The sequence below is a fragment of the Perissodus microlepis genome, chromosome 3 (genome assembly GCF_051167445.1).
Source record: "Perissodus microlepis isolate ML-2025 ecotype Zambia chromosome 3, ASM5116744v1, whole genome shotgun sequence".
In the NCBI taxonomy this organism is placed as follows: Eukaryota; Metazoa; Chordata; class Actinopteri; order Cichliformes; family Cichlidae; genus Perissodus; species Perissodus microlepis.
Window position 1 is genome coordinate 14,171,174 of NC_140463.1, and position 25,003 is coordinate 14,196,176.

At 38.9% G+C, this 25,003-nt stretch overlaps 2 protein-coding genes across 3 annotated transcripts; both read left to right on the top strand.

Moving 5' to 3' along the window:
- Window positions 1–842: 842 nt before the first annotated feature.
- Window positions 843–11,963, top strand: LOC146390056 (uncharacterized). 2 transcript variants are annotated; one of them, XM_084923142.1, is made up of 5 exons: window positions 843–1,093; window positions 3,929–4,049; window positions 5,134–5,670; window positions 7,679–8,614; window positions 11,827–11,963. In XM_084923142.1, exons 2-5 carry the CDS (start codon window positions 3,947–3,949, stop codon window positions 11,859–11,861), a joined length of 1,611 nt encoding a protein of 536 aa, XP_084779268.1. In that variant the 5' UTR covers window positions 843–1,093; window positions 3,929–3,946; the 3' UTR covers window positions 11,862–11,963. The 2 variants fall into 2 exon arrangements, with proteins under 2 accessions (XP_084779268.1, XP_084779267.1); XM_084923141.1 differs by lacking the exon at window positions 11,827–11,963 and having other exon boundaries at window positions 7,679–10,018.
- Window positions 11,964–16,826: 4,863 nt separating this feature from the next.
- fga (fibrinogen alpha chain) lies at window positions 16,827–24,987 on the top strand. Its single transcript, XM_084923140.1, has 8 exons — window positions 16,827–17,229; window positions 18,929–19,030; window positions 19,547–19,730; window positions 20,118–20,263; window positions 21,018–21,116; window positions 21,998–22,159; window positions 22,980–23,616; window positions 24,065–24,987. Exons 1-8 carry the CDS (start codon window positions 17,077–17,079, stop codon window positions 24,763–24,765), a joined length of 2,184 nt encoding a protein of 727 aa, XP_084779266.1. The 5' UTR covers window positions 16,827–17,076; the 3' UTR covers window positions 24,766–24,987.
- Window positions 24,988–25,003: the final 16 nt, after the last annotated feature.

Consider the following 25,003-nt stretch of genomic DNA (forward strand, 5'->3'; position numbering starts at 1 on the left):
TGTGTTTCTCTGGTGGATAACAATTTTATGTTAATGTACAATCCTTAGTATGTGTGTGTGTGTGTGTGTGTGTGTGTGTGGGGGGGGGGGGGGGGGGGGGGCGTCAGAGGGAGTGTTCACCCAGGCCGCCAAACAGGCTGGGACCGCCACTGTGGATGGTTGTCTGTCTCTCTGTGTTAGCCCTGCAACAGACTGACGACCTGTCCAAGGTCAACCGTGCCTCTCGCCTTGATGAGGATAAGCAGAAGATAATATATGGATGAATGGAGATGGTTTGGCATCTCAAGTGGGCGGGTTTTTCACAGTGAGGCAAAAGACACTTTGCTTGTTATCACAAACAGTTGATTGCAGTTCTTGCTGCCAAGTGTGGCACAACCAGTTATTAAGTTTTGGGGACTCAGTTACTTTTTCATATAGGATCAGGTTTTGATATTCTTTTCCCCATTAATAAATTAAATCCTTTAAAATCTGCATTTTGTATTTACTTGGGTTATCTTTGTTTAATAGAACACTTGAGACATGAAATGTGACAAATATGCAATAAGAAAACAAAGCCCAAATAAACTAATTAAAATAATTTATTGTGGTAATTAGACTGAAACACTGATGAAAATTATGTGAAATTTTAAAATTAAAGCTGATAAGAGAAACAGCGCCTGAAATAATCTGAACTATCAGACCAATCACTGTCACGGACCAGGGTAAAGAAAGGCGCTCATATCAATTTTGTCCTGAGCCGCGACCCTTCTGTTTGAACTCCATCCATGCTGTGATTGGCTACAGTTCTACACAAGAGCCCGCCTTCTCCTCCCTTCCTCAAAGCTCATTGGTCGCACATCCCCTTCTTCGTGTAAATCTGGAAAAACACACCAAACACACGTTTCGGACTTCTTTCTCATGTTGTTTCCGTGCGTCGTTCTTCACAGTTTCTTTTCCTGATGAGATTATAAACAGAGGAGAGTGCAGCTCTGCATGTCAAAAGTACAAATTGATGGTGGAAGTTTATTCATGTTTACACGAAGCGGAAATCGGGCTGCACGAGCGGTTTAGCTCGGGAGTTAGGCCGGGGAGAAAGCGGACTAAACTCCTTCTGGTGAGTTCACCCTGTGTGCTCGGGGATTTCCTCTTGCGCTCGGTGTAAGGAGAGCAGGATATCAGACATGAAGTTTGTGTCTGTGCTGTAAAACTGCTAAAACAGGAGCAGGGCTACAGTTAGCCTCAAATTGCTAACTAAAGGGGAGAAAATTAGTTCGCAAAGCCACGTTAAGCACTGAATTGGAAACTAAAGCTGGGGCTATTGTAAAGTAAACCTTACCAAGATACTCGGGAAGCTTAAAGCAGAGCAGTGCCTCAAGCTAAAACAGATAAAAACAGTGTAAACTGTGACACCGAAACACCGTCATTATTATTAATATTTATTGATGGATTGTTAATGTTTTACGTTTCTTATTGACGAAGATGTTAAATATTTGCAGGTTTTTGTGCCTGTTGTACTGACATTGTAAAGGAGCTGTCAGTGATTATTTTTTGGTTTTATAGGAAAAAGAGAGTTTTGTAGTCATAAACATGCATTAATTAATCTTGCTGATGCATTCTCATAAACTTGAAATGCATATCCAGGGCTCTAGACTAACTTTTTGCCATGGGCGTACCGGTACGCCTAACTTTAAAAAGTTAAGCGTACCGGCACAAAAGTTAGGCGCACACAAATTTTATAATAATTTATATAATATAATGTGTTTTTCTGGATACACTGTGCTTTTTCAGCATTCAAAGATTGATGACACCGTGTCAGAGCACTGGCTATGAATTTCAGAAGGATCAGGCCATAACTTAACAGAAAAGTTAGCAATAGTTCTTTTCCTATTACAGCTACATCCACTTCTGTCGTGCCTAGGCTGCTCACTAGGGCTGGGTATCATCACTGATTTCTATAATCCATTCGATTCCGGTTTTCAAAGTCCCGATTCGATTCAGCTTAGCCTCAGACAGTCAGAAATATTATAATTCTGATCATTTATCAGTACTGACTTCATCAGAATTGTGAACATCACAGCAGATGCCTTTGTGTGAAAGTAACTGAGAATAAAACACTGAAAAACATGAAGGAGATTTTCCTGATCTGGCTTTTTATAGCAGATAACCTTAAAAATATTCTACAATGTTCTGCATATAAAGTTTAAATTTCTTCAGTATTGAACAACAGAAAAAATAGGCTTTCTTGTCCGAGGTCATTTAAGTGAAAAAAAGAAAAAGAAAAGAAAAAGACAGCAGCCGACAGCGCTGTAAACAACGGTAGACTGGTGGGTAATAAGCGAATGAATAATACAGAAAACAGAGATTGGAGACGGGAAACTGTTCTTGAAGTACAGAGAGAGATAGAGAGAGAGCTAGCTGTGCATGAAGTGTGATTTTAATAGTCGTGGAAGAAAAACAGCAAAATTCATGACGACATTGATCAAATGTGAAGCGCAGTTTGCTGCTTCTTTTGCTGCTGGCTCGGTGAATTTTGGTTGGAGAGAGACAAAACCTGCAGCTCAGAATCAGCGCAAAAAGATGTAATCACAGCGCGGACCGGACGCATCAGAATCGCTAAGCTCCGACAGCGTGTCCGTCTACGGGCCGTCGGGTGAGAAAGCCGAGAAAGACAAAGTTGATTCTGATGCGTCGGGTCCGTTCTGTGTTTACGTCTTTGTGTGGAATCCGTGTACCTGCTCTCATCTGCTGTTTGGTTGTTGTTGAAATGGTTTTGTGAGCTTTAATCTGAGAATCTGGCGTTTCTGGCAAAACACAGTTATATTTAAAAGTCGATTCAGGATTTAATGAATTGATATCGCTTTATTCAAGCTACTCACCTCCCACTTCCACCTGCACTTTCAACTGGACCATGGCCAATCAGAGAGGTCCCGCGCCTTACTATCTTTGATTGGTTTAGTCCACGATAGGGGCATAATGTGTGTCTGTTGTTGACCACAGGGAAGGTTGCAGATTTTTTTTTTTTTTGCTACCCGAACAGTTGGTGCAACCAAATATTTTTTTTTAGTCGCACCACTGAAAAATTTGGTCGCATTTGCGACCAAATTGGTCGCACTCTAGAGCCCTGATATCAGTGGCTGGTGGTTTGTGGAAGCTGCCATGTTGAATACAGTGGATGAATAGACATGGCCTTAAGCCTGAATTATGCTTCAGCAGGAAGTCTGCTTGGTTTCGGTTGTTTACCTTTAACACTGGATGTTAAACCTCACTGTGGGAGGATTCGTTATAGCATTCGTCCCAAAAGTCCTGTGATGTCATTTGTATAGGACACCAATGCAAAGCAACACAACACATTGTTATGTTGAGGACATCGAGGCGATGGTATACCTGCTGCTAAGCTGATGGTAAACCTCTGCACCTCATCATTGGACCACAGTGTTGGTTTGTGTGCAGCCATTTCCCTCGTTGCTGTGTTTCAAAAATGAGGAGTGTGATTCTTCCGGAGGTATCACTCTTATGACTCATCCAATCAGTGGCATGGAGCCTGGTTACATCACATTTTTGGCTCGACTCAGCTCGCTTGGAACCGGGGTCAAGTAGCTACCAGTGGCAAAGAGGCTTAAATGTAATAAGTGGTTGTTTAAGTTACTGCTGTCTTGGGCTTTTGGTGGTTGACTGCACACATAAGCACAATTAGTCCCATTCAATAAAGGCAAAGCATCTATGTTAGAGATTTCCACTTAAATGGTAATTTTATTGGGCTATTTGATAAACAGACACATTCTTAAACTTGCGTAAACAAATCCCCACATAATTAATTACTAGTTAAAATATTTTTATTTGGGTTTTGGTGGGTTTTCTTTTGGCACTGGCAAAATTAACTTTGGCCTGCACCAAAAAATATTTATATGCAAGAAAAGCTCAAAACATGCTGAACCTGACTGTCTTTCAGGTCTCTTGACGGGCGATCATGGAGTCGGTCAGCAGTCTGTCCGTGCTGGGCTGCAAGCAGCTCACTGTCTGCCTGGTGGACTGTATGAAGACTCTGGGGGTCCCGAGGCCAGAGCCTGAAGGTGAGCAGCATTCAGAAACACAAGATCAGGATCGTTACTTCCTACATCTTACAGTGCTGGTCACAGGCTTAGATACCCTCATCATGTATACAAACAAGGGCAAGGGAATGAGGGGGTCAACAACAATTAGAGCTGGGAAAAGAAACAAGTCAAACACAGTAGTTTGTATAAATAATATGCTTTTATTACTATAGTCAAAAAAACAAAAAATGGCTAAACTGAAAGTCAGTAACCAACAGAAATATGCTAAAATAACAAAGAGATGGTTAAACAAAGCAAACTACTCACAAGTAATGCCAAAAACAAACTGCACAGCTACTGGCCTCCACTCGGCTGGTAGCTCTAACGCAGCCTTTCTTGTGTCTGGGCTGACTGCTTTTATCACTAGTATTATTTTTATCATGCTGTCAAGCTCCACAAATCAGTACCAGCATGCCTGAGGACCTGCTCTGATGTTCTTAATTTCCTATAGTGATGTTCCACAGTTACAGGCAAACCAGGATTTTACTGTTTGGTCAGATTACTTCTTGGGCATAAAACTGTGACGCTGCCCACAAAGACTAATGTAAACCAGCCTTTTCTTTCTTTTATGGCAACATAGTCATCTGCTAAAATCCGCATTCACATGAATTAAACTTTTTTTGTCTAGATTTACATATACAATGACCACTCAGAGAGAGAGACTGAACTCACATGAGCCTGAAGCTTCATGCATAGCTGATGATTCTTTAGAGGTCTACTCTGGTTACATATGTAACAAATGTTGCCCTGTTGTCAAACTGCTGTTTCTGAGAAATAGAGTCTGAAGAGACTTTGGAAAAATGTGAAGTAATGCATAGATTTTTATCTGTTTTATAAAAAGTTTTAAAACTTGGCCACCATTCTGGAGTCTATTTTAAAGCCCTGTGAACAGGCGATTGGCTGAATTTTAAAACAATTCAAGGTTTTTGCTCACTGCTCATATCTGTATGTGAACAAATAATTTCAGCCTCCTTTTAAAGTAAAGTTCAAACAGTAAACCCTGAAGAGGTCAGCAAATAATCCATCGGTTTTCTGTGTGTTCCTCTTCTTATCGTCCTTTCAGCCCCGTCTGGTGACCTTCCAGTCCTCACTCTGAGGGAGCTGTCTGTCTCTTTGGTGGACTGCATGAAAACTCCAGTGCTGAACAGTGACGATAATCACTGCAGCTTGCAGCTCAACTTGAAAGAGGAGGACGAGCAGTTGGGGAGAGAGTACGAGGGCTCAAAGCTGGAGCTGCACCCAGTCTGGCAGGACAGCGAAGTCGGAGCAGAGATTCATTTGTATAAAGAAGAAGAAGAAAATAAAAACAACATCTTGGTGGAAAACAAACCTGAAGAGCTTGCTCGGACTGATGGAAAAATGTTAGTGTTTCAGGAGAACGGCAGCGGCACCAAAGGGATGGCGTGGCTCATACAGTGTTCCGAACTATCAGAGTCTCTCGAAACAGCTGCACTGGGCGCCAGTTCAGAGGAGGAAATGGATGCAATGTCACAGCAAAGTCAGGAAGAAGATGCTTTATCAGACAGAGCAGAGACGGCACAGCAGGACACTGAAGCAGAGGAAGCTGAAGATGCAGAAACCCCCGAGCCCGAGTCTGGAGGTGAATGTTTAATAACTAGTGTTTTAGTAATTTTTTAATTATTCGATTAAAACGTAAAATTTTCACCAGAAAGTTTTTTAAGGCTTTGCTGCCAATATTTTAGCTTTGCACTACTGCTCTGTTGCCTCTTGGTGGCACTGTGACTATTAGATACTGCTGAGTAGATGTTCAGGTCTTCATCAAACATGAGAAGTTTGGGCCGTACTGGACGACATATGTGTGAGTTACAAATTTCCCAATGGGGCAAGAGACACGCTCTTCAATAAAAACTCAAAAGTTTTCCAATTTATCATCAGTGAGGTCTTTGCATTAGACTGAGTAAATATGACGCTGATCAGATCAAATCTTTAAAGTAAGAAAGTAAAACCTAGAAATTTCATTATTTCTAAATTATATTATTTCCACAATACCCTCCTAAATTGTTAGCTTTACAGCATGGCTACAAAAGGTTTGGTTTTTGTAGGGTTTTTTGTGCATCCTGTGATGTTACATGTGTGTACCAAATCTCACATATGCATGTAAAAAAAACATCAGTTGGGTTTATTTGTAGTAAGCCCAACTGTTCACATTCAACTGATGTGAAAGTAAATCTTCACCAGTTGCAATTCTCCTGATGAATTTCAGAGCATGTTTAGCTTCTAGAAAAATGCCTTATTATTAGGGGTGGGCGATATATCGAATATACTTGAGGTATCGCAAGTTTTTCCATGTATGGAGGTTAAAATGGCTTTATCGTGACCATCGAGTATAAATTGCCATGACAATATTAAGCCATTGACACATGTCAACATCTCCTCACACAGCAAAGAAAATGTTAAACCAGCTGTGATACCTGTGACTGTTCTTGGTCAGTCATTTTTATAGTCACTATCTAGACTTTTCTTTCTGTAATTTGAGATAATCCCATTTTTTGTTTTAAAATTTTCATATATCATAAGCACAAAAGAGCACCTTTTTCATTTCAGTTAGTTTATTTTGTCACATGAATTATTGCTTGATGTACTTTTGTTTGTTCTGATCTTTTGTTTGTTAAATGTCTGGTGTTGAACACAGAAAGAGACGTACTACCACAGTAGTGTCATTGTAAAACACCGAATGGTCGATTTGAATGCTGTACTACACCAAAGTGTTTTTTTTTTTTTTTGTTGGGGGGGGGGATTTGAACATTAGATTTTTCTCATATTGCCCAGCCCTACTTGTTATTGTTATTGTTATTGTTATTATTATTATTATTATTATTAGTAGTAGTAGTAGTAGTAGTAGTAGTGTCATTATGATTAGTTGTAGTAGTACGAGTAGTATTGGTATTAGCTTGAGTATTATAAACTTAGTGCAAGACCCTGTTGCATCTGCTAGGAGTTCTCAGGTCCAACAATAGCTCAAGCTGATTCAATTTTGGTGAAAATCATGTCAAGGTCACAGCAAATGTAAAAATCAGTAAAAGCTTTACATTACCCACAATTTTTTCTGGATCGTCCACAAACTTAGCGCCCCCAACATCAAAGTTGACCTTGAAAAAAGATTTAAAGAAACCATATTGAGTATATATATATATATATATATATATATATATATATATATATATATATATATATATATATATATATATATATATATATATATATATATATATTATAAAAGGGCATGGAGAGCACTGTACAAAGCACTTTTTCAACACAATGCCTTACGATGTCACAAAGATGGCATAAAGGTTCGCAAATTGCAAACAGCATGAAAATACCTTCAAATTTCAAGTTTTTACAGCTTATTGAACCCAAAGATTTCGTCTTATGGGTAAACATGCTATTTTAGTATGTAATGCTTCAAGGCCATAGGTCAAAAGGTCAGACATTAGTCTTGTTATAAAAGCAGATTGATTGTAATAAAAACATCAATTTTTTTACATCCTTCAAGCTTCTCTTCGAAACATTGTTTTCAACACGCTAATGGAATAATTTTGAGCTTTGTGACTTGTAATCATCACTTCCTTCTTTCCTCTTCCTTGCAGCTCCTTCTTGCGTGTCTTCAACCAATGAAAACCAAACACAGAACCAACAGGATGCTGCGTCTGAACCCCGACGCCATCGCTGTGAGCACTGTGGGAAGTCCTTCGCAAGGAAGAGCAACGTCCTCCGACACCAGCGGCACAACTGCAGCAGAACAAAACCCACAGAAGATTCAGACCAGCTGGAGCAGGAGACGTTCTCATGCAGCAGGTGCATTCTAACATTTGACACTAAACGGGGGCTGAAGCTGCATGAGCTCTGTCACAAAGAGAACGGTGAAAGTCACGAGGGCAAAGAGAGTAATGAGGTTCAACGAGAGAGGCCTCACACCTGCACACAATGCAATAAGAGCTTCTACGTGTTGTACACGCTGCGGCAGCATCTCCTCACGCACACTGGGGAGAAGTCTTACCACTGTGAGGTCTGTGGGAAGCAGTTTGGCAGGGAAGGAACTCTGAAGGAGCACATGCTGATCCACACAGGGGAGAAACCTTATAAATGCGACCAGTGCGGCAAGACCTGTGCCAGGCGTGGGGACCTCAGAATACACATGTTGAGCCACTCTGAGGAGAGACCTCACAACTGCAGCCACTGTGGCAAAAGCTTCAAACAGCTTTTCAAACTGAGGAAGCACGAGCGAATCCACACAGGGGAGAAACCGTACCAATGTCAGCTTTGCGCAAAGAAGTTTAGACTGCAGGAATCGCTGGCATCACACATCCACACCCACACTGGAGAGCAGCCCTTCAAATGCAGACTCTGCCCCAAGGCCTTCAGTATCAGGAGCAACTTGAAGAAGCACCAAATGATACACACCGGGGAGAAGCGCTTTCACTGCTCACACTGCGACAAAAGTTTCCGGCTGCAGCAGCACCTGATATTCCATGAGCGGGGCCACACAGGGGAGAAACCATACAAGTGTGAAAAATGTGGGAAAGGTTATTGTCACCCGTCCACGTTGAAAACACACCTGTCCGCTCATGAGGAGAAACCACCACGGTGCTCCCTGTGCGGGCGGGAATTTAGAGATCAGGAGGAGTTAGCCAATCACAGGTGCGCTGAGTCAGCAGAAAAACCGCATCGCTGCTCTCAGTGTGGAAAGTGCTTTGCCCAGATCATGAATATGAAGAAACACCAGATGATCCACTCAGGGGAAAAACCCTTCACGTGCAAGGAGTGTGGGAAGCAGTTCAACCACAGTGGGAATCTCACAAAGCACATGCGCACCCACACCGATGAAAGGCCGTTTGAGTGTGAACTGTGCAAGAAGCGCTTCAGGCTCCTGCAGCACCTCACAAATCACAGATTAACTCACAACAAGAAAAATTAGAGACTGAATCTGATGTTTTAGTGGAAGCAGCCGCAGATTAGGAGGACAAACAGGGATGACTGCTGAGATGAGATTACGTTGACTCAGCTTCACCCCATTTTAAGCTTTAACTGTAGCTCTTTTAGTTGTTCTTCATGTAAAATGAGACGGAAGAATGTTAGAGAGAATCTCGCTGCCTTGGTCTTTAAATGATAAAATGCTTTTAGAATTATAGTTTGGGGCAGTTTTTTTTTTTTTTTTATGTTTTTTTACAGATTAATATATTAAATTGGGGATTTGTCCCAAAATGAAAAGGATGAAAAAAATGAAATGCAAAAAAAAGAAACTATTTCGGGAATAAAAGTCAATATTAAAACCAAAGAACTAAGAAACTATCTTGTCTGGATGTCATAGTTTTCATTGGTAAGCTACAGATTGGATATTGATCATCAAGTAGTGAGTTACAATCATACTTTCACAACACTAGACTATTAGTACGTCTACCTCACTGTAGTTGTCAGAGTAATTAATAATATAGATAATAGAGAAAATTAAAAAGAAAAAAACTGCTGTTGGTCAAAATGGGCATCAACTTTTTGCCCTGTTTTAAGTCATGTATCTCTAATTAAGGAAACTCATTGCGCTCATTGACACAGACTGACTCCGAATGATTGGCAGAGGTTTCCAAATAACTGCAGATTGCAATCTGTCTGAGAGTTGCCACAACTACTTGTAGATGGTTGGCCTTGCGATGTAATTCAAAGCAACTATTGGTCACCTATCCTTATAAATTTATTCTTCTCCTAGTTGCAGAGACAATGCTTTCCTACCTTTACTCCAGTGTGATATCTGCTGTAACCCAAACTGTGCTGCCACTGGATTTCTTGCAATGTACATGTTTTTAACGTGATATAAACGTCACATTTTAACGTCTGATTTAGACTTCTGATCATGAGCCTTTATGTAATTTCAATTTTTTAATGAAGTGCCAGTGATGATGGAACTAAATAAAATTCAGGGACTTTTTTTTTTACCCTCTTGAATTCTCGCTCTTCGCTGTGGTCAACATATTTGTGCCTCAATGGGTTCAACTTATTAACCCATTCCCTCTCATCTATTTGGATATTTTTGGCAGTCTCTCTCCAGGGATTCACACCCTCCCCACATACTACTCTGCAAGTCAGAGCAGACCAGTATACATGAGTTTACAATCCAAGAATTTTGTAAAAGTGTAAAACTTTAATCTGCACTGCCAATGTTGTGAATTTTTAAGCCATATGCTGAGTGCTGATCAGACTCTATCAAAATATTATGCTTAATTTCTAGCAATAACGCGCTAATTCTGTAATGATGTCACTCCTGAGTTCTGAGGTATCTGCAACACAACATTATGATGGCTATCATTTGGATGTGATGCTGTACTACACCAAAGTGTGTAGTGTAACCCCTTTGACTGGTGCTGTACTGCACACTGTGACAAAAAGACCTGGAGCGCACAGTGCTGCAAGTTGAGTGATCTTTTTATTTACAACGTTGGTTGCACTTTTCAGTTGGCACAGCTTTTGAGCTGCCCTCACCATCTTTGCAGCGCACACAGCTCTCCTGCCACGTCCTGGCATCCTACTCAAATAGGGGAGGCATTTGACACCACACCCTGAACCCACTGCTCCACCGCTCCCCTACAGATGAGCCAAAAATCACATACCGCCATTGCCGGGGCTTAGGCCAGAGGAGCTGTCTGGCCTGGCCTACTCCACTAATAAATTGTCGGTGGGCCATGCAGTCAGGCTGCACCTGCTGCATGAGAATGTCTCCAGTTAAGCTGACTGCAAGAGTTTAAGATAGTGGGACAAAAAACAAATAAACCTCTTCCAATGGTAGTAGTTTTAGTTCAGAGTCAATCCATGAAAAATCAGTTCTAAGCCAGTATATGAAGATAATGCACTGGACATAAATGTCCCTTCATGTGCCATTTTATACCAAAAATACATTTATTGCAGTTTTAACAGTCCTGATACAAACCAGATTTCACAGCTGCAGACGGTATAAAATTGATGTGCTTGTGGTTTTTAACAGACCTTAAACATATTTTCAGTCCAGATGTGGGTATCTCCTGTACCTAAGATATCCACCAGGCTTAAGGATACAGGAAATATAATAAAAAATAAAACAAAATGCTGATCCATGTCTCGTCTAGGTTAACTGCCTTAGAAAATATTAATGCTGTGAAGGTAAATGTTTGTTTTAAACAGATTTAAGTTGATGTACAGAAAAAAATTAATCGGGTGTCTCTGAGGGATTGGGAGTCTTAGCATCTTAACCTCCTAAGACCCGAACTCTTCCACGACATGCATTTTTCATTTCTCTTTGATATTTGTGCATATTGGGGCCAGATGAATATAAAAACAAAGAATTACCAGATTGTATTTTTACCTTATTTTTTTTTTAAGAAAAATAAGAGCCACATATGAGGATATTCGTTTAAAATTTTGATAGAACAGTAGCAGTATATTGTCCTCGTAAGTGGATATCAGGCCCATGTAGAGCAAAATTGAATATTTTAGTCTAAATAACCCAAAATGTGATGTCCACATATGTGGACACCAGGTCCTAAGAGGTTAAATATGATTTTGGCTGAGTGAGCTATCAAACAGTAGCCCTTTTACAGGACAGACTACCTTCAGATACAGTGTAACGCCTCTTTAGTGGCTTTTTGGATACTAAGTTGTAGTTACATAACTCCATTTAAACACCCCTCAGTTCCATTGAGCACAGTTAAATTAGCTGTACTGACATGAGTACAGCTAAATAACAGAGTTATTCCTTTTTCTCTTTGTACAGGATCAAAACAGAGGACTCGATGGATGTTGGTGTGATTATGCTGTTTTATGGACTTTACTACGGCGTCATGGGCAGAGACTTTGCTGAAATCTGCTCGGACTGCATGGCTCCTACAATCGGGGTAAAACACGTTTTTTTCTTCCCCCAGTTCAAGATAGCAGCCTTCAGCTAGTTTTAAGTTTAACACAACAACAATCAATAACAGGTTTGAAAGAAAATAGCTACAGAAACTCCACTGTTGTTTTTGTATATAAATCCATAAAAGTAAAACACAAAATAATAACAACATGTAACTTCGTGCTCTGCTAATGTTGCCCTGATAATAAACATGCTTTTTAATCAGTAGCTTGGTAAGTAAGGGTTGTGTATTTCTGTTAAATGTGTGTGACTAGAAACTGTGACGTGTTTCCTTCTGCTGTTAACACACCTTTTGTTTTGCTGTAAAACTCCATCAGGTTTACTCATCTTGGCAGCTGGTTCAGATGTTGGTCTGAACATTAAAATGGTTGGTTATACATTAAAAGTTCATATAATAACTGCTCTTTCTTCACCCCTGTTAAGTTAATCTTTATTTGTATAGCATGTTTAAAAGATGACAATGTAGTCAAAATAAAAGTAACAATTAAAATAAATGAGAGAAAAAGATTAGAAGAAATCCATATAAACGTGCATACTTACGTACAAATACAGACCAGTGGGTCTAAGAGACACAGACGTGTGTGACTAGATACTCTCCGCAGTAAGAAGCTTACATTACTTTTTGGATTCTTCTAACTCAGCCAAAGTGAGTGTTTATAAGATCATTGTTTAGGTTTTAAGCTGTGGCTACATTCCTAAACTCATCCACCTTGTAAATAAAAACACCCCAAAACGCATATTCCCTTGTGATTGGTTGATAGGTTACCATGTGAGCAAGTCTCTCTTGGTTGGTGAGTAAAAACTGATTGTCTATGGATGTGTAGCTGCAGTTGTGCTGTTCTACCAGACACAGACTCACTCAGAGAGTCAATGTTACTATTGCTGGATATCCAAACTCTGTTATAAAGTCAAATCAATTTCACCTGACAGCGCCAGTTATTAGAATTTTGGGTTTTTTTTAGGACTATTGGCTTTAGAAAAAAAAAGTTTTTGTTTTAGTTGTACAAGTTTCAGATGTCTCAACATTTTCAAATTGGTAACTCATAACGCATCAACACGTATTTGGTCATTTCTTGCTATGTCTTGAACTTGGTCCTGAATTGTTTGTGTGTGTAAGACATGATTGAGCTGTCTCAGTGTGAAGCTTTAGGTTTTTAATGTTTTTAATGTCTGATGTCTGGTACAAAAACAACAACACATATGACCTCAGTAATAGCTTAGCACTTATCTTAGTACAAGGACATGCAGATGGTTGTTAAACTCCTGACATTCAAATACACTGCATTTTGACCATCTTCTAGGTTGGTGTGTAATTATTAATTTTAGTATTAATGAACTTCCATGTTAGGTTAATTTGTGATTCTGGCTGTAGTTGTAAATGTTCATGAAGGAAGCAAAACAGATAAAATAGCTAATATAACTGTGAGGAGTTGGTTCTTTTCTTCTTGAGGTGGTTTCAGAGACGAGTGGTTCCTCAGGCTATAGTGTAAATAATACACCACTAGCTCCCCCAAGTGTCCCATTTCATCACACTGAAAGCAACATATGAGAGAAAGATGAAAATATGACTTTGGAAACATGAGTATTTCTTTTCATAATAAATCTGAATCTCTGAACATGGCTGAGAAAAACATCAAAGTTAAGTGCTTACTCTATACCGTTAACTATCGCTAAATTTAATCACATTTTTAATCTGAGAGTAGTTTGTGTTGGTCTTTGTTAAATGTTCTGATGGGACGAGTTCTAGTCACACAAGCTCTTCACCCAGTGCACATGATAGCAGTGAAATTAGCAGTTGCAGTAATGAAGGCAAATTTATCTGCAGCTCCTTTAAAGGAAAGGAGCTGCAGCAGGATCCAGAAGTGTTTGCTATATTTGACTAAGACTGAGCCAGAAACAAATTTCTTCTACTTTAGAGCAGAGAATACATTCATCGACTTTGACGCTGAGCTAGATTATGCAGTTCTGGAGCTCAACCCTGAAACATCTTGATGCATGTTCAATCATCCAGGTAACCCTGAAAGCTCAAAGGCAAAACAAGAGCAAAGAACAAGGTACCACTGCTTCCCAATGGTAAAGCCTGCATCATTGGACACCCAGCAGGGGAAGTGAAACAAATGGTTCCTACATGTATCATTGAGACAGAGAAGAGAGGGCAGGCTGCTGATGATTATTTGAGTCATTAAATTAAGTCATTAAAGCCGATAATCATCCACTTGATCTGTAATTATGCCACAAAGCAAGGCACTGAAAACATATTAGAGGGTGGAAATAAATCAGGAAAAGTAGCGACCTACCACACTTTGATGTATCACGCTGGCTCTGGCTCTCCAGTGTTTGATGTTTTTGCAGGATTTACCTATGGTTTTACAAAACAAGTCGATGGTATTTAACTGATAGTAAATGAGAAGTGAAGCAACACAGTGTGTAAAACAGTTTCTTGTCTGTGTGGTAAAAAGTCGAGATGAAGATGATAATGTACTACTGCACTTAGTGAAGAACTTACATTCTGCTAATAGGGTTCTTTATATGGTTAAAATCTGTATCTTTGTCTGCACTGATTTAAAGAGTTTTATGTGTCTTTGTGAGACATCCAATCTTAAATTGTTTCCTAACACTAATTTGTCAATCCACTTTTACTTTTCCTGAAAATAAAAGCATGCATATTGTTTGTTTCTTTGTTTAAGTATAAGCTTTAATCTTCTACAGACCCAGATCAGAAAGATTGGCTGAGGCTTATTGCTGCTGCTGATATCAATGCATTTCATATGTTACTATTAATCAGTCGTGCCATTTTGTTTGGTCTCTGCTGCTCTTTAAGCAGCCTTAAACTCATGAGTGATTCTTTGTTTGTTCCAGTAGATGGCAGTGTTGCTTCATTATTCTCCTCACTGGTAGACGAGAAAGAAAAGATATTTCCTGTAGTAATTTAGTCTGTCTATACATTTATCAGAATCAGAATACTTCATTAATCCCCAGGGAAATTATGTGGGTTATAGTTGCTCCAGTACAGTAACATTAACAAAAGCAGACTATTTAACAATACAATATGTTAAGACATAAGGAATAGCACAATATATACAAATCACCAAATAATAAATATCCCGGGTTGACAGATGTAGTTATAAATAAATATCAAGAATATTGACAGCAACATTACAGAGCAGAAAAGAGCGTGTGTAAAACGTGCATAGCTATTGCAGTGTTTACAGTGTGTTTGATGGAGGAGTTGTACAGGGAGATGGCCACAGGCAGGAATGATTTCCTGTGTGATTCAGTGGTGCTTTTTGGTAATCTCAGTCTTTCACTGAACGTGCTCCTGTGACTAGCCAGCATGTCATGGAGTGGGTGGGAGGTATTACCCAACACTGTCTTTATCTTGGACAACATCCGCCTCTCCGACACCACCTTAAGGGAATCCAGCTCCATACCCACAACATTACTGTATTGCTTTGTTTTTGATTTGATAAATAACCATGTTCCTGGTGTGTATTTAACAGTGTGTGATTCTCCTCATATTTACATGTGTACATCTGTTCACAGAAACGGTAGCAAAAGACTAATGAGAATTTTAGAAGGACAATTTTAATGAGAAGATAATTATGATTCGGTTTATTTCCTTTCCTGTTAAGAGAAATAATATCGAAAGCATTCACATGTTTATAAAACTGTAAGTAGTTGGCTTAGTGTATCTCCCAAAATACTGTATTGGCACTATGAAACTGCAGTTTCTCATTTTTACTATTACTTTTGTACTGGATCAATAAGTTAGTGTCCTGCTTAACAATCAGTCAAATAAAGCCTTTGAAATAAATGATAAATCTTGCTGTGCACACCCCACAGCAGCCTAGCTGGTAGTTGCTAGCTCTCATCCCCTAGTTCTAGTCATTTAACTGGTTCTCTCCACTCTGTTGGTGTGTTTTTTAATATTGTGGCCTGCTGTGTGGTGCTTTTTATGTGCTCCTTTATTCATTAACTTCTACAACAATATTTTACCTTCTGGCCTGAATTTCTCTTTTATATTTGGTGTTATGTGCAGCACTTTGGTCAGGGTGGTTGTTGTTGTTTTTAAAAACACTTTATAAATAAAGTAGTATAATATGGTACAAATAGATTTGTGCTTCAGTTCTGGTGATTGAAATTCCCAAAGTTTTATTTTGTGATGCTAAGCATTAATTAGCTGATATGCATCTCTGCATTTGACCTGTTCAGCTCATAAGGACCAAGCTGCTAACTTAGCACTCCACACTTTTATCCAGAAAACGTAACGTCTGGGTCTAAAAATCCAACATAGGTGCAGCCAAAAGCCTCATGTTGAAGTGTAAAAGCAATGGTGGCTACATCCACTCAAGCTTCATAGTGTGAATGCCAACAAAGGAGCAGCATATACACATGAAAAAGAATGGACTTTTCAGATCTGGAGACACCAACCATTTTTAATATAAAGTCTTTGGTGATGAAGTATTTAAGATTAGATTGATTTTATATACATTTACCTCATGGTTTGCCTTAGAAAGAGAATGTAAATATGAAGCTTTAGCTAAGCGGCTTATACACATACACCTTAACTTGAGAAGCTAAATCATTATTGTTATTTAAAAATTGTTATACATTTTATCATTGCATTTTTTTTTTTTTTACCTGTGTGTAGTTAACTTTTTTATTCTCTGGTATTTTTTTGTGAAGCACTTTGTGATCTTTGTATTGAAAGGTGGTAAATAAATGACATTTTACTGACACATGTAATATTAATATGGAGAGATTCATTTATATTTTAACAAAACCCACGGTAATGCTGTAAAATGGGAGTAAATAGAAACTCTATTCCATCATTTTAAAATATTCTAATGTTTTTGTTGCCCTTTTCTGATTGAGTTCAGTTGAGTCAATGTTAGTGTCATTGGTGTTTGTCACTATTTGGTTGGTGTAAAATGTACAGGAACTGACAGGAAATCCTGCTGCAACTGAACTGAGTAGGCAGCATGTTTGACTTTAGTGTGTGTGTGTGTGTGTTTGAATGCATTATTTTTGAGTAAAGATACACACAGTACAACAAACACATCGATTAGAAGCTGTTGCTCAACTCTGATCTGACCTGACCAGTGTTTGCTGATGACTCACCGGTTTGTGAAACTGAACCTGGAGGCTTCAAATGATCAGAGAGCAGCGTTAGAAAATCATTCAGCAACAACTCTTCACACAGAAACAGCAACGATGGAGCGACTCTGTTTCCTTTTGTGTCTGATATGTGTGTCCTCAACACTGGTGAGTTTCTCTGATGTTTTTAAATAATTTTACAAAGATGTGGCGCTGAATTGTTTTTTTTTGTGTCATTTTACTGTATACTATGTGCTGTTTAATAAATAACAAGAATAATTATGTATTTACTGATCACTCATGTGTTTATTATTTACTGATATGAATACATGAACATAGAATTTGGCTGTTCTATTTATAAAGATGTCGAGCGCACTGTCTTATTCATTATTTACTCTTTTATTTTACTACCTAAGTTTATTAGATATATTTCTGGTAATTATTATTATTATTATTATTGATTTATATGAATATAGTAACAAAAGATTTAGAAGTTGTGGACGTTGGCTTGAGCAGAATGCTGAATACTGATCAATCAAAGAAACAGTCACTATCTTTAGCTGTTTTAAGAATTCAAATAAAGGATGTGTAACTTAGCAGACCTAACAAAACAGAGCTTCATTTATACTTACAGTTTTTATATATATTATTTAAAGCCAGTTATTTAAATACCGCAGACTGATTAACTACCACTGACCTAAAAATTTCGTATGTAATATTTAACCTCCTAAGACCCAAACTTTTCCACGGCATGCATTTTTAATTTCTCTTTGATATTTGAGCATATTGGGGCCAGATGAATGTAAAAACAAAGAATTACCTGATTTTTATTTTTTTTTTTACCTGATTTTTTTTCTCTTAAAAAAAATGATAGCCACATATGAGGATATTCATTTAATATTTTGATAGAACAGTAGCAGTATAATGTCCTCGTAAGTGAATATCAGGCCCTTGTAGAGAAAATCGAGTATTTTGGTCTAAATAACCCAAAATGTGATGTCCACATATGTGGACGTCAGGTAAATGGACTGATTCTTATATGGCGCTTTTCTACTCTCCCAGAGTACTCAAGGCGCTGTATACAACATGCCTCATTCACCCATTCATACAAGCACTTCTAAACTCAAGTGCAACTAATAAGCATTCACACACCGATGAACGCATCGGAGGGCAACTTGGGGTTAATATCTTGCCCAAGGATATTTGGCATGCAGACTGGGGCAGCCAGGAATCAAACCACCAACCTTCCAATCAGTAGTTGATCTGCTCTATCACCTGAGCCACAGCCACCCCAGGGTCCTAGGAGGATGATAAGAAAAATAATTATGTACTAATAACATTATAAAATTGAGTACATTTCAAAATAAATTTGCAATAAATAAATTTGAAAAGTATTTCTGCTTATATAATTATTGTAATTGTGGATTTTACTTTATAAATATTATTAATAAAATCTTTATTTGTGGGTAAGAAGCAAACAATTTAAGTATTTTTAGTCACTAATATTATTCCAAAGAAACACCTCCTAATTTGAGCAGTTCAATTGAAATTGGTTATACGTGTTATAATGTACATGTCTGATGTGCAGCATCTGTTTTTAAGGTTTTTAGTTAGATTTATCAAAGAAGTTCAGAATGTATCACCAAGCCTTTAACCAGGGTTTTGTTTAAGTAGGGTTTCATTGTAAAAGTCCTTGTTGTAGACCAAATGGACTAAAATAGCTGCTCTGTCACAAAGACTCTTTGCTTGCAACTATATGTGCATAGTCACCCCTCAAAAATCCATTGTACACCAAGAACAACCCAGAGACAATAGCTATGTTTTCTGCCCTAACTAAAACAATGTTGACTTTCTTGTCTTCGTCTAGGCCCAGGTTGATCCCAGGGGAGCTCGTCCGGTGGAGCACGGCACCAGAAGTGAAAAATGTGCCACTGAGAAGGAATGGCCTTTCTGCACAGACGTTGAATGGGTATGCAGATTCTCTGTTGTCTCTCAGAGCTCAAGCTAGGCAAAGTTCTTATTGACCTCAATGAATGTGTGCAATTTTAAGATTCAATGTTTACAAGAAAGCTGGACTGGTGAAATTCCAGTTTCTGTCGTTGCAAAAGTCTAACTATGTACTTAATCGATAAGATTTCAAAATTATGTCTTAGTGTTTATATATGGTAAAGAGATGCTGCTATAATAAATGAAGGAAATCTGTCAGCACGAGCTGATTGCAATAATTAATGCTTCATATGACAGAAATCTATAATAAAAGGTATATTGTGAATGACCATGAGGGAGGTCTTTATGGGTAGGAAAAATTGTTAAACTTGTGAAAATACACGACAGAATGTACAATCCGGGCCAGACTGGAGCTTTTGTGCCTCTGGTTGTACTGCCAATTATTAGAATAACCTGTTGTTCTATATTTAAATGACTCTGATTTTCATGTGACACAGAAATAAGGAATAATTTTGTCTTCTCTTTGGTCATCCATTAGGGCCCTAAATGTCCATCAGGCTGCAGGATCCAGGGTCTGATGGACAAATACGATCACAATATGCTGAAGAAGATCGAGAAAATCCGCAGCCTGCTGGATCAAAACAAGGCCAAACATCGCTCCGCTGATACGGTGTCGAAACAGACCTACAACTACTTGAAAGAAAAGCTAACCACTGACGCTGGTTAGTGTGGCTTTGTGCACTTCTTCTGTTTCCCAGTCAAGAGTTTAATGGTTACAGGAACCCAGTCTAGGTGGTTATAGGACACCTGGAAGTTGTTTCACAGTTAAATAAATATCTGCATAAACTGATCAAAAGTGCAACTCTAACAAGCAGCTTTAAAGGTGTACACAGTCATATTTAAAAGATATTTAGCAGAAAGAAATGGGACATGGGAGTGCGCACCAGTTTGTGGAAGCCATCATGTTGTTTTATTCCCAATATTATCTCAATTATTTATATCCAGCAGAACCCTCCCATCTCTGGACAGCTGACAAAATGCATTTAAACAAAAGTAAGAATCAATCCATCCATTTATTAAACTAAATGTTTCCTGTTTTCTTCTACTAGGCGGCGACAACAACTACTTTGAATTGGCCCAGACTCTTCGTCAGAGGATCACAGACATGAAGATTAAAATCGACAAACAGATGACTGTCCTGGCAGCCCTGAGGGATCAGGTCAAAGACCAGGTCACAGAGATGCAGAGACTGGAGGTATACCAAGCCAGCACAGTCAAAAATACACGTTTGCATAAAAAACATGACAAGAACATCCTTAAAAGTATTTACAAAAGCACTAGAGAAGAAAAAATTACTGAGGATAGTTGACTATGCAAAAATATTGAAATGCCTGTAACCTACAGTAGTGAAGCCACAGGTTTCAGAAGTCTAGAAGAAAGAAAATAAGAACATTTTAAAAAGCACTTAGCCAGCGCCAAATCACAACAACAGTCACCTCTAGTTGCTTTATGCTGTAAGGTAAAGACCTTAGAATAATACAGAGAAAACTCCAACAATCCGTTGAACCCTTAAAGCAAGCCCTTGGTGACAGTAGGAAGGAAGAACTCCCTTTTAACAGGAAGAAACAGCAGAACCAAGTTCAGGGAGGGACATCCATCTGCCGTGACCAGTTGGGGGTGAGGGAAAGAAGACAGGACACAATAAATCAACATAAATCAGTATAATAAATATCTACACATGGATATATTCAGATTTGTACTGCGAATGTAGCTCAACTTCTGACAAAACTCTGAATATTAATTAAAATAAAATCTTTTTATGGCACCTGTGTAACAGTGAGAAGCAGTAAAATATTGTTTTTTATTGTAAAGATATGTTACAATGGCAGAATGAATTTGTTCACATATATTTAAAACTACCACTTTTTTTTTTACAAGCTACTTTTACAATTTTTTTTTTACTCTTGGGTTTTACATTTTTTTTAAAAAAACTTTATCTCCTCTTTCAGGTGGATATTGATATTAAGCTTCGTTCCTGCAAAGGATCCTGTGGAGGCTACTCTGAGTACCAGGTGGACACGGAAAGCTATGTCACCTTGAATAAACAGGTGAGAATTCAAGCGACCACATCTATCCACCCAGTTAAGGGTGAATAAATTAAAAACAAGCTCATTAAAGTGCCAATCAGCAGAGTGAGTCAATAAATAACTAATTGTGGGGTTTGCATACAGTGAAACACCAGCTATCTTGAGTAATCTGCTGTTTTAAATACATTTTAAGTCCAAGTAATTTCACCTCTCACAATTTCTTAGGTTTTTGCATATCTGTCCCATTTTATTGACCAATAGAGATAACCTTGGAAAAAACTTCTTTTTCCTATTTTTAAATGGAAAAAGAAGTATTTTTAAAAGCTACCCAAACCTACATGGCTCTATGCAGAACTGTAATTGCCCCCAAAACTTAATAACTTGTGCCACCCTTGACATGAAGAACTTAAATAATTTGCTATAACTGGCAATGAGTCTTCACAGTTTTCACCCATTTGCAGTTTGCCATTACTTTTGTCACCAAAATAAAGTTATTACTTTACATCTGTTAAAAGTGGTTTAAAGTTTAAAGGGTTGCGGGTCGGACTCAAACCCGGGTCGGCCACTCTAATCATACAGGATATGGTCACCTGCTCATCCCACCAAGCCAAAACATGAGAATAAATAGTGAGAAATACACTATTTTAAGATAACATCAGAAATAAAACAACCAAAGAGAATGTTTTTATTGGCTGTTTTTTGAAAGGTAATAAATTCAAAGATACAGAAAAAGTTATATTTGTTAAAAAGTCAAAATATTTATTTGTGACCATTTTTATATTCAATTTTTTCAGAATTAATAAAAAGATATTTTTGTGTAAGATTTGTGTTTGTCATTCTTCTGACAATTCAATTTTTCCCAACATTAGGTTGTGAACTTCTCTTTCTGTCTGTCTTTCCAGGTCCAGCAGTTAGACTCCCAGGCACCCCAGAATGTCGAGACTGTGGGGACACTGTACGTGATGAAGAGCAGGCCGCTAAGGGATATGGTTGTGGATAGCAACTTCAAATCCGGGGCCGTTGAAGGAGCAGCAGGACGACAGACTGCAGACAAGTTCCCTGATGTAAGAGAGCCGTCACATTTAGATTTCATCTCTTAACAAGCATTACGTTGCTGGTAACTTTTCAGGTTTAGAGGTATATTCAAAAATAACTATTAATATGGCGTTTTCATGTACTTCAAATGGAAATCTTACAATAGGAGAGAGATAAGGCCAAAATTGCCTTTAGTTGACATTCTCTGAAAGCTAAGCGCCTCATTTCTAAAACTATGCATCTTTACCATGTGGCTAAAATGTTAATCTTAACTCTAAGCGGTGATGCAGTGATTGATGAAAATCTTAAGTAAATGCTTCCCATTGTTTACATCTTGCACCAGTGAGCTAGTGTTTGATTGTTTTATGCTACTTTGGAGCACTTTTTGTCCCCTTGGATTGCCCACTAGTGGAGTTCTAAGACCCAGAGGAAGCAGACATATCAAATTTTGATATCAACTGACATTTGTTATTGACAGTTTAGTCTTTTTAAAATGTTTGACAGCATTTAGTTCAATTCAATTTAATTTTAAATACCCTAAAATTTGGTTCCTTTTGGTTTGTGGTTCTTATTTGGTTAACTGTACTGTATGTTTGGAAACTTTAGGCTTTTATGTTTCACAAACATTTATTGGGAATTGTTATGGCACCACGAAAAAAATGTCAGGGACTTCTCAAGCAAGAAGCAGCTATTGAGTTACTGACCTTCCGGAAGTTGGAAACCATTCTCCCTCTTGAGCAGGATCTATCATTTCATCAAATTCTGTTAATATTACTCTATATTTGTATAAAAAAGAACTTTCACTGAACCAATATTCCTTAAGAGTTTTTTTCTCTTTTCTTTTTCTAGGTGAGGACTGTCCATTTGGTCCTGGAAGAGGAAGGCTCTAGCTCATCCCCAGCAACTGTTTCCAAGGTCCCAGGTACTTCCTTCTCTTCGTCTACATCCTCATCCTCCTCATCTTCATCGTCCACCTCTTCCACATCATCTAGATCTATCACTGAGATTAGTCGTCGTGGCGATGCGGACACGTTTGGTTTGGGTGGAGGGTCGCATAGCCTCGGCCAACCCAGTACAAGTCATGTGTCCACCAAAACCATCACCTGCACCAAGAGAACCCGAACAGCTGTGGTTCATACAAGCGATGGGCCAGTGGAAAGGACAGAGGAGGTGATAGAAGGAGGACCCGGATGCCAGGTGACAGGAGACTTCACCAAGGGTGGGATAAGCTCCTTGTTCCCCTCTCTCAGCCATACATCTTCATCCTCTTCTACTGGCTCCACCAAGACCGTACATCTCAGCAGCACTAAGGGCAGCGTCTCTGGAAATACCAAAACTGGGTTTAGCGATCCATTCGACTCTGATGTCGGGCTTGACCTTGGCGCTTTTCTGACTGACAATACAGAAGATGATGTTCCTGATTTTCACGCCAGGAGTGTGAAGGTCGCATCACGAATCGAACGCCACGCGGATTATGTAGGAAAAGGTACTGAAACTGACCTGGAGTAAAATATACAAAGCCAAGAAGAAAATGATTAGCTAGATAGCATGCATTAGCATCAGATAGCTTGCTAGCTAGCCCTATGTACCAAAATGATAAGTGAATACAGCATTTTTTGTTGTTTGTTTCTGGAGTTTAAATATTTTAAGATTTCCCATATAATACATTTGATAAAAACATATTTCTCATCGATAGTTTACCAATTAACAAATTCCTGATTAGCGATTAACCAAACTCTCCAAAAACCCTGAAAATATCACCACCCACATCCCTCCTGCTAGCCACAGGCTTATTTCCCACAAAAGAGTGTTTAGCATAGAGATCAGGAGACGAAGAATCGACTGCCAGCAAGTTTAGCTTTTGTCGGTGAAGTGTCCATTTTAGCCAGTCCACGCTAACTCGCGGATTGCGGTATGCCCCTCTCTGTTTACAGATTGCGTCGAAATCTACCAGAACCATCTGAATGGGGAAACAAATGGCCTGTTTAAGATCAAACCTGGCGGCACCGACTCTGAGGCAGTAGTGGATGTTTACTGCCAGCAGGAGGGTATTATGGGAGGGTGGTTGTTAGTCCAGCAGCGAGAGAGTGGTGCACTCAGCTTCAACCGCAGCTGGGTTGAATACCGCAATGGGTTTGGATCAGTGGACACTCAGGGCAAAGGCGAGTTTTGGTTAGGCAACCAGAACCTCCACTTGCTAAGTAATGAAAGTGAGACTATGCTGAAAGTTGAACTGGAGGACTGGGAAGGTGCTGTAGCCAGTGCAGAGTACACTATATGGGTAGGATCAGAGGAGGAGGGGTACCCGCTGCATGTCTCCACATACAGCGGGGATGCTGGGGATGCTCTATTAATGCCAAAAGCATCTGATTTATCCCACAATGGAATGAAATTCAGCACCTTCGACAAAGATAACGATAGATCGGAGCATAATTGTGCAGAGATTTATGGGGGTGGGTGGTGGTACAATAACTGCCAGTCAGCTAATTTAAACGGTATTTATTATAAAGGCACATATGACCCCAAAACAAACATCCCACATGGAACTGAGAATGGAGTTGTGTGGGTGACATACAAACCAGCAAATTACAGCCTGAAAACTGTTCGGATGTTTATCCGACCAACTGCTTTTTAACTTGAAAAAACAGGTGAATAGATAACAACCAGAGGACAAAAACCAAAGGTAGAATCAATCTATCTGTGCAATAAGTACTTTCTGTCTGTGAGCATGCTGTGTAAACAGTATTGATTATTTTGTTAGCACTACCAGTCCAATGTTCTTGCAGTGACCCAATGTTTTTCGTGTTTCTCAACCACTGAACTCTGCTCAATCAATAAAGACTCAGTGTTCACTTAACTCACTGTGGTTTGTG

Bases quoted from the DNA above. Each gene is read 5' to 3' on its own strand.
- LOC146390056 (XM_084923141.1), top strand. From the start codon at position 3,947: ATGGAGTCGGTCAGCAGTCTGTCCGTGCTGGGCTGCAAGCAGCTCACT. The intron at 4,050-5,133 runs GTGAGCAGCATT...TCGTCCTTTCAG, and splicing joins CCCGAGGCCAGAGCCTGAAG to CCCCGTCTGGTGACCTTCCA. The intron at 5,671-7,678 runs GTGAATGTTTAA...TCTTCCTTGCAG, and splicing joins CCCCGAGCCCGAGTCTGGAG to CTCCTTCTTGCGTGTCTTCA.
- fga (XM_084923140.1), top strand. From the start codon at position 17,077: ATGACTCACCGGTTTGTGAAACTGAACCTGGAGGCTTCAAATGATCAG. The intron at 19,731-20,117 runs GTTAGTGTGGCT...TTCTTCTACTAG, and splicing joins AAAGCTAACCACTGACGCTG to GCGGCGACAACAACTACTTT. The intron at 23,617-24,064 runs GTACTGAAACTG...CTCTGTTTACAG, and splicing joins CGCGGATTATGTAGGAAAAG to ATTGCGTCGAAATCTACCAG.